Below are 9,712 nucleotides of genomic sequence, written 5' to 3' on the forward strand. Positions count from 1 at the left end.
TGGTTTCCCTCTTCCCCAGGTTGCTGTAATCTTAAACCGCCGGGAGCCTGAGGCCTATATTTATAGAGAAACGCACGTTCTGGAGGCCGCCGTGGGCACCACTGGGTTGCCTCGGGAAGTATTTTTGTAATTTGGAGGACAGTCCCTGGTTTCATTGTTTTCATTTTTTGAAATTGGGAGCTTCCAGACCAGGAGAGCTGAAAATTAACAAACTCCCAGGGAGGGTCATATTGTTTTTGAGAGCCTTTTGTCTGCAGTTGGGAAGTCTCGTCCGAGCTGTCCCCGCACTCCTCTCCGGCCCTCGGAGCCGACTCCAGCTTCTCTGAGCTTCACTGCCACCTGTGGGCCGCGGCTCGGAGCGGAGCCCCTTTTGTCCTGTGTGGCCCCCCCTAAGAAGTCCTCCTGGCGGGGCTCGGGGTACTGGAGGCTGGGGAGATGAACGCTGCAGCCAGCAGCTACCCCATGGCCTCCCTGTACGTGGGTGACCTGCACTCGGACGTCACCGAGGCCATGCTGTACGAAAAGTTCAGTCCTGCGGGGCCTGTGCTGTCCATCCGGGTCTGCCGCGACATGATCACCCGCCGCTCCCTGGGTTATGCCTACGTCAACTTCCAGCAGCCGGCTGACGCTGAGCGGGCCTTGGATACCATGAACTTTGATGCGATTAAGGGAAAGCCAATCCGAATCATGTGGTCTCAGAGGGATCCCTCTTTGAGAAACTCTGGCGTGGGAAATGTCTTCATCAAGAACCTGGACAAATCTATAGATAACAAGGCACTTTATGATACTTTTTCTGCTTTTGGAAACATTCTGTCCTGCAAGGTGGTGTGTGATGAGAACGGCTCTAAGGGTTATGCCTTTGTCCACTTCGAGACCCAGGAGGCTGCCGACAAGGCCATCGAGAAGATGAATGGCATGCTCCTCAATGACCGCAAAGTGTTTGTGGGCAGATTCAAGTCTCGAAAAGAGTGGGAAGCTGAGCTTGGAGCCAAAGCTAAGGAATTTACCAATGTTTATATCAAAAACTTCGGGGAAGAGGTGGATGATGAGAGTCTGAAAGAGCTATTCAGCCAGTTTGGTAAGACTCTAAGTGTCAAGGTGATGAGAGATCCCAGTGGGAAATACAAAGGCTTTGGCTTTGTGAGTTACGAAAAACACGAGGATGCCAATAAGGCCGTGGAGGAGATGAATGGAAAAGAAATCAGTGGGAAAGTCATTTTCGTCAGCCGTGCACAGAAGAAAGTGGAACGGCAGGCCGAGTTAAAGCGAAAATTTGAACAGCTGAAACAGGAGAGAATTAGTCGGTATCAGGGAGTGAACCTCTACATTAAGAACTTGGATGACACCATTGATGATGAGAAGTTAAGGAAAGAGTTTTCTCCTTTTGGATCAATCACCAGTGCTAAGGTGATGCTGGAGGATGGGAGAAGCAAAGGGTTTGGCTTTGTCTGCTTCTCATCCCCTGAAGAGGCAACCAAAGCAGTCACGGAGATGAACGGACGCATCGTGGGCTCCAAGCCACTGTATGTTGCCCTGGCCCAGAGAAAAGAAGAGAGAAAGGCTCACCTGACCAACCAGTATATGCAGCGGGTGGCCGGGATGAGAGCGCTCCCCATCAATGTCATCTTAAATCAGTTCCAGCCTGTAGCTGGGGGCTACTTTGTGCAAGCGGTTCCACAGGCTCAGGGAAGACCTCCATATTACACACCTAACCAGTTAGCACAGATGAGGCCTAATCCACGCTGGCAGCAAGGTGGGAGACCTCAAGGCTTCCAAGGAATGCCAAGTGCTATACGCCAGTCTGGGCCTCGTCCAGCTCTTCGCCATCTGGCTCCAACTGGTAATGCTCCGGCCTCTCGTGGCCTCCCTACTACCACTCAGAGAGTCGGGTCTGAGTGCCCAGACCGCTTGGCTATGGACTTTGGTGGGGCTGGTGCCGCCCAGCAAGGGCTGACTGACAGCTGCCAGTCTGGAGGTGTTCCCACAGCTGTGCAGAGCCTAGCGCCTCGTGCCGCTGTTGCTGCCACTGCTCCTCGGGCTGTTGCACCTTACAAGTATGCCTCCAGTGTCCACAGCCCTCACCCCGCCATCCAGCCCCTGCAGGCACCCCAGCCTGCAGTCCACGTGCAGGGGCAGGAGACGCTGACCGCCTCCATGCTGGCCGCAGCACCCCCTCAGGAACAGAAACAGATGCTGGGTGAACGTTTGTTCCCGCTCATCCAGACGATGCACTCAAACCTGGCTGGGAAGATTACGGGGATGCTGCTGGAGATTGACAACTCGGAGCTGCTGCACATGCTGGAGTCCCCCGAGTCTCTCGGCTCCAAGGTGGATGAAGCTGTGGCGGTCCTGCAGGCTCATCATGCCAAGAAAGAAGCTGCCCAGAAGGTGGGCGCTGTCGCTGCTGCTACCTCTTAGACAAGAACAAACCGACTCAAAAGCCAAATAAACCCTCATGGAATTCAGCTCAAGGTTTGAAGATGTCCTAGCTTGTCCTATGGACCTCAACACCAAGAACCACAAATTGCAAATTTAATAGGTCATTTTGTATCAAAAGGTCAATTATGAAGCACCTAGAATTTTTCAATTAAAAGAATATATTCTCTGGGTTCTGATATGGCCCAAACAGTGTTAACTTTTTTTTTTCTATTGTGAGTTTTGATTTTTCCCCCCCAGAAACTGGTTTTATTTGATGTACCCAAGTCTTAAGTTTCTCAATAAAGAAAAAATCTCCATAAAAAAAATGTTTAAGAGATGGGTGGGGAAAGGGCCAAAATCAAAGAGATAAAAGTAGTTTACAATAGATGTTGATAGATATCCAGGGATTAAAGCATCATCACTGCTGTCTCCCAAAACATCGATTGTCAGAGACAGCAGAATTCAAAGACCAAATAGGCTGAATGAAGTGGAAGGCATGAATTAGGGAGGAAAAGCAAATACATTAGAAACAAGATTACTTAAGCAACATGGCAATCAACCCATAGGACTATTTCAAGGCTGTGTATTGAATCATCTTTCTGTAAATCAATCACAGTTGTAGTAATTTAATGTTTTAAGATAAATATTTGGATATCTAACAATCCGAACCAGGGCTTTTTAGTTTAAGCTCTGAGGCTACTGCATGTAGACAGGAGGTGGCATAAAGAGGTAAATGGCTAAGACTCCTGCCTCCTACCCCCTTCAGCCAGTCTTTACTACTTTAGGAGATAAAATATGTTTGAAAGCCACTGGTCTAAATAAGTGTGTGTGTGCACACACGTGCACACACGTGTGTTTGTACAAGGGATATGCACCACCTAACTTTTCATATGACCTCAACCTAACTAAATACATGCATCCCTTTAGCCTATTAATCAGCAACATATGTTTTTGGCCTTGTTCACAGGAAGCAGAAATATTTCACTGAGAGGTTTAAAAATGCCTCTTTTATCCAATAATAATCTCATATTCATGCTTCTAATTCATATATGAACTCATGTGGAAACTTAATGAGCACACCACAAATCATGTGTTTTATTTTTTTTTTTTTTTCTTTTTGCGGTATGTGGGCCTCTCACTGTTGTGGCCTCCCCCACCGCGGAGCACAGGCTCCGGACGCGCAGGCCCAGCGGCCATGGCTCACGGGCCCAGCCGCTCCGCGGCATATGGGATCCTCCCAGACCGGGGCACGAACCCGTATCCCCTGCATCGGCAGGCGGACTCCCAACCACTGCGCCACCAGGGAGGCCCAAATCATGTGTTTTACATTCTCCCACTACATGATAAGTTCCTTGGAGACAGGGGTCCCCTCCCTCCCACTGCCTCGTATGTGTACTAGGAAGCTCAATTAATATTTGCTGCTGAAAAAGAAAAGTGAGGGCAGGACAGATTTTAATATACGTAACCAAAGAAATTCTCCTGTGAACCCAAAAGTAATTCATCTGAAGAGAAATATGCTCAGGGTTAAAGTTGTAATCCACAAACATATAGAGAGAATGCTAATTATCAGGAGAATGATTTTGCTATAAGGGCCAAACAGTGATAATGAATCAGTACACCATAACCCCAGTTTACAACACAGCCAACCTAGGATGTGGTAGGAACACAGCACATCAGAGTAGTTTGGCTTTATGTTAAGGAATGATACCAGCTTATTACCTTCCAAATGATTTTGGTGAAAAATTTCTTTTCTCGATGCTACTTTTTCTCTTTATGTTAAAATACACACACACACATTCATTCTCTGAACCAAAGAGACAGGGTTAAGCAAACCTTACTGTCTCTAGTAAGACCTTTGTATGTAACAATAAATACAAATCAGATGAGAGGCCTATCTTTGTGCAGCCTGCAGGCATTTTTTAAAAAAGGAAGCATCATGGTTGTGTTGACTACCTCAGATACTGGACCTAATATCTCATTTGAAATTTTAGTGTACAAGAGAAAACACCACCTGCAGTGATTTTGTGGGTTTAATGAAAAGGTCGGATGGAGCATGAACTTGTTTTAAGTGCTTGAGAATCATATAGGGAACACAGACAAAACCACACAGGAAATAAAAGGGTGTGCTGCTGTTAGCTGTTTATTTCAGGCATCTGATGATGTTGTGAGGGAAAAAGTTACAAGCCAAACAATAATCTGGAGACTGTTTCTCCTAGAATAATTAAATTTATAAATGTAAACTATGCATGTTATTATTTTATAAAGCTTTTTGAAAGCAAGTGGAGTAAAGGAAAAACAGCTTGGCTGTCTATGGATAATTCTGCTTTGATACCAGTTGGAATAATACAAGAACCCTTGGGTAGATTTATAATATGACAGTGCAATTCAGGCATGGGATGGATTAAAGGTGACAGGACAGGTGGCGTGTAAGCATCACGCTGACTGGGCAGCCTATAGGAAAACACCGCAGATATGGAAAGCAGTTGGACGTGGAGAGAACTGCACTCCGTGATGCCCTGCATGTTTGTGAAGGAGAATTTCTCAATGGGTGGTATAAACTCAATCCATTACCTTTCATAATAATTTTGTAAATTTAAAACACTGTTCTTTGAAAAGTGCAATCACAGTAAATCTGAGATCCCGTTATATCCAGTACAGCAAGAGACATTAGGATCACAAATAGTGACAGCCCACCACAAGGGGTCTACGGAAGGGTCTGCCGCAGGAGATACACCACCATCCTTCTCGACTTCTCTTACCCATTGATACTGAGTTACTTCATCCACATCGTCCTCACCATCTTGTGTTTTCAGACCCAACACTCAGAGTTCTCCCTCATAGTCTTTTATGCCACAGATTATTTCTCAATCCTTTCTCAACTTCTCGCACTTCCGGTTACCAGTCTTGGGAGCTGGCTTCCATTCTACAACCAGGTGTCATCTCCACCTCAATCCAGGGAAATGGTGAGAAGAAATTCACCTTCCCTCAACATAAAGAGTGTGAAACAAGGATGTGAATCCAGGAAAAAATGAGCACCAAGAGAGAAGATTTTTTCCTGGCCCTGTAGTAAGTCTATCACCCAAAACTACAATGAACAGCACAGGTCTAAGAACAGAGGGTGAGATAGACAGTCTATTCAAGAGACAGTGAGAAGAGTCAGGTGCATACTCAAGGAAAATTCCCAGAAGACTGGATGCCAAAACAAAGCAGGAGGGAGCATGGAGTGGAGGGGTTTCAATGAGCAGCTGGTCTCCCACTACTCTCTTCTCACTCAGAACTTTTTTCAGTTGCCACTTCCCTTAAGCCACATGAAGAGTTTTTCCATGATTCTCTCACCTCCATGGATTTCTATTCTTGGGATTGGGTGCAAAGCCAGGAACTTGAAAGGACTCCTTCTCTTCTCCATAAATCACCAAACAGACAAAAATAGAGCCCATTCACCAGTTACTCTTCTCTTCTCAAAGGGTTTTATTTACAGAGCTCTACCGAGTGAGTTAAAAGGGAAAAGGCTTAGGAAAGTTGGCTGACCTTGGTAACTAGCTCTTATGGTTTCACTGAAGTTAAACAGAATGGGCCGGGAGTACATCATCAAGAAGCATGCCACGAGAAAACTACAAAACCTCTTGGTAGAGGTCTTGGTCCTGAAGGCACAAACACTGAACCCCAAAGAATACATAAACCTGCAAGTTTGCAATTTGATTTCATAAGCTTATTCTAGAATCACAAGCACAATAACCTATTAAAAGAAAAGAATATAGCTTCTACATGGATGTGTTGAACACACACAGCTCTTTCATTGTGCATAATATAAGTAAAATTTCATTATGATGGAACTATTTAACTTCCTGTACTGCTATTCACCTCCTTCATGCTTCTTCTAAGAATAACAGCAATTCAAACAATCAAGAAATTATCCATTGTGGTTTCTTAAGAAAGGTGCAGCTCTTTGTTTCTAAAATGCTCATTTATGTAGTGAATGACCTTGAACTTGCAGGGAAATATTCACCTGATTATGTGATACAATTTTAGGGCATGAATCTAGCAGCAATGGTTAAATCTTAAACACAAGTGTGGGACAATTGTTCAGCGAGCATGCAAAAGTCCTACGTGATTAAGTTAAGCAGGGATTAGAAACCAAAAATACTGTATAAGAATCATTGCTTTGACTTCCTGGGAAGATGGCAGAAGAGTAAGACGTGGAGATCACCTTCCTCCCCACAGATGCACCAGAAATACATCTACACGTGGAACAACTCCTACAGAACACCTACTGAACGCTGGCAGAAGACCTTAGACCTCCCAAAAGGCAAGAAACTCCCCCACGTACCTGGGTAGGGCAAAGCGGAGAGATTTCAGCACAGAGGATCGGTGCCGACCGGCACTCACCAGCCCGAGAGGCTTGTCTGCTCACCCTCCGGGGCGGGCGGGGCTGGGAGCTGAGGCTCGGGCTTCCTTCGGAGCGCAGGGAGAGGACTGGGGATGGCGGCTTGAACACAGCCTGAAGGGGCTAGTGCGCCACAGCTGGCCGGGAGGGGGTCCGGGGAAAAGTCTGGACCTGCCGAAGAGGGAATTAAGAGTGCTGCCTAAAGGAGCTCCAGAGACGGGCGCGAGCCGCGGCTAAAAGCACGGACCCCAGAGACGGGCGTGGGACGCTGGGGCTGCTGCTGGCGCCGCCAAGAGGCCTGTGTGTGACCGCAGGTCACTGTCCACGCCCCCTGTCCGGGGAGCCTCTGCAGCCCACCACTGCCGGGGTCTGGGTATCCAGGGACGGCTTCCCCGGGAGAACGCACGGAGCGCCTCAGGCTGGTGCGTCACGCCGGCCTCTGCCACCGCAGGCTCTCCACGCACTCCATACCCCTCCCTCCCCGCGGGCTGAGTAAGCCAGAGTCCCCTAAGCGGCTGCTCCTTTAACTCCATCCTGTCTGAGCAAAGAACAGACGCCCTCCGGCGACCTACACGCAGAGGCGGGGCCCAATCCAAAGCTGAGACCCGGGAGCTGTGTGAACAAAGAAGAGAAAGGGAAATCTCTCCCAGCAGCCTCAGAAGCAGCAGATTAAAGCTCCACAATCAACTTGATGTACCCTGCATCTGCAGAATACATGAATAGACAACGAATCGTCCCAAATTGAGGAGGTGGACTTTGAGAGCAAGATTTATGATTTTTTCCCCTTTTCCTCTTTTTGTGAGTGTGTATGTATATGCTTCTGTGTGAGATTTTGTCTGTATAGCTTTGCTTCCACCATTTGTCCCAGGGTTCTATCAGTCTGGTTTTTTTGTTTGTTTGTTTGTTCCTTTGTTTGTTTTCTCTTAATAACTTTTTTATTTTAATAACTTTATTATATTTTATCATACTTTACTTTATTTTACTTTATCTTCTTTCTTTCTTTTTGCCCTTCTTTCCCTCCTTCCTTCCCTCATTCCTCCCTCCCTCCCTCCCTCTTTTCTTTCTTTCTTTCTTTCTACTTCTACTAATTCTTTCTTTCTACTTTTTCTCCCTTTTATTCTGAGCCGGGTACATGAAAGGCTCTTGGTGCTGCAGCCAGGAGTCAGTGCTCTGCCTCTGAGGTGGGAGAGCCAACTTCAGGACACTGGTCCACAAGAGACCTCCCAGCTCCACATAATATCAAATGGCGAAAATCTCCCAGAGATCTCCATCTCAACACCAACACCCAGCTTCACTCAACGACCAGCAAGCTACAGTGCTGGACACCCTATGCCAAACAACTAGCAAGACAGGAACACAACCCCACCCATTAGCAGAGAGGCTGCCTAAAATCATAGTAAGTCCACAGACACCCCAAAACACACCACCAGATGTGGACCTGCCCACCAGAAAGGCAAGATCCAGCCTCATCCACCAGAACACAGGCACCAGTCTCCTCCACCAGGAAGCCTACACAACCCACTGAACCAACCTTAGCCACTGGGGACAGACACCAAAAACAACGGGAACTACGAACCTGTAGCCTGCAAAAAGGAGACCCCAAACACAGTGAGATAAGCAAAATGAGAAGACAGAAAAACACACAGCAGGTGAAGGAGCAAGATAAAAACCCACCAGACCTAACAAATGAAGAGGAAATAGGCAGTCTACCTGGAAAAGAATTCAGAATAATGATAGTAAAGATGATCCAAAATCTTGGAAATAGAATAGACAAAATGCAAGAAACATTTAACAAGGACCTAGAAGAACTAAAGATGAAAAAAGCAACGATGAACAACACAATGACTGAAATTAAAAATACTCTAGAAGGGATCAATAGCAGAATAACTGAGGCAGAAGAACGGATAAGTGACCTGGAAGATAAAATAGTGGAAATAACTACTGCAGAGCAGAAGAAAGAAAAAAGAATGAAAAGAACTGAGGACAGTCTCAGAGACCTCTGGGACAATATTAAATGCACCAACATTCGAATTATAGGGGTTCCAGAAGAAGAAGAGAAAAAGAAAGGGACTGAGAAAATATTTGAAGAGACTATAGTTGAAAACTTCCCCAATATGGGAAAGGAAATAGTTAATCAAGTCCAGGAGGCACAGAGAGTCCCATACAGAATAAATCCAAGGAGAAATACACCAAGACACATATTAATCAAACTGTCAAAAATTAAACACAAAGAAATCATATTAAAAGCAGCAAGGGGGGCTTCCCTGGTGGCACAGTGGTTGAGAGTCCGCCTGCCGATGCAGGGGACACAGGTTCGTGCCCCGATCCCGGAAGATCCCACATGCCGCGGAGCGGCTGGGCCCGCGAGCCATGGCTGCGGAGCCTGTGTGTCCGGAGCCTGTGCTCCGCAACGGGAGAGGCCACAGCAGTGAGAGGCCCGCGTACAGCAAAAAAAAAAAAAAAAAAAAAAGCAGCAAGGGAAAAACAACAAATAACACACAAGGGAATCCCCATCAGGTTAACAGCTGATCTCCCAGCAGAAACTCTACAAGCCAGAAGGGAGTGGCAGGACATAATTAAAGTGATGAAGGAGAGAAACCTGCAACCAAGATTACTCTACCCAGCAAGGATCTCATTCAGATTTGATGGAGAAATTAAAACGTTTACAGACAAGCAAAAGCTGAGAGAGTTCAGCACCACCAAACCAGCTTTACAACAAATGCTAAAGGAACTTCTCTAGGCAAGAAGCACAACAGAAGGAATAGACCTACAATAACGAACCCAAAGCAATGAAGGAAATGGGAATAGGAACATACATATCAATAATTACCTTAAATGTAAATGGACTAAATGCTCCCACCAAAAGACACAGAGTGGCTGAATGGATACAAAAACAAGACCCATATATAT

General features: G+C 46.3%; 1 protein-coding gene across 2 annotated transcripts; it reads left to right on the forward strand.

The window, feature by feature from the left end:
- Positions 1-435: 435 nt before the first annotated feature.
- Positions 436-2,729, forward strand: LOC132489182 (polyadenylate-binding protein 4-like). Of its 2 annotated transcripts, XM_060098119.1 has the most exons (2): positions 436-1,840; positions 1,976-2,729. In XM_060098119.1, the coding sequence occupies exons 1-2, from the start codon at positions 436-438 to the stop codon at positions 2,416-2,418; spliced, it is 1,848 nt and encodes a 615-aa protein (XP_059954102.1). In that variant the 3' UTR covers positions 2,419-2,729. The 2 variants fall into 2 exon arrangements, with proteins under 2 accessions (XP_059954102.1, XP_059954101.1); XM_060098118.1 differs by having other exon boundaries at positions 436-2,729.
- Positions 2,730-9,712: the final 6,983 nt, after the last annotated feature.

The sequence above is a fragment of the Mesoplodon densirostris genome, chromosome 4 (assembly GCF_025265405.1).
Source record: "Mesoplodon densirostris isolate mMesDen1 chromosome 4, mMesDen1 primary haplotype, whole genome shotgun sequence".
In the NCBI taxonomy this organism is placed as follows: Eukaryota; Metazoa; Chordata; class Mammalia; order Artiodactyla; family Ziphiidae; genus Mesoplodon; species Mesoplodon densirostris.

What these genes read in the sequence shown, in the direction of transcription:
- LOC132489182 (XM_060098118.1), top strand. Translation starts at nt 436, where the DNA reads ATGAACGCTGCAGCCAGCAGCTACCCCATGGCCTCCCTGTACGTGGGT.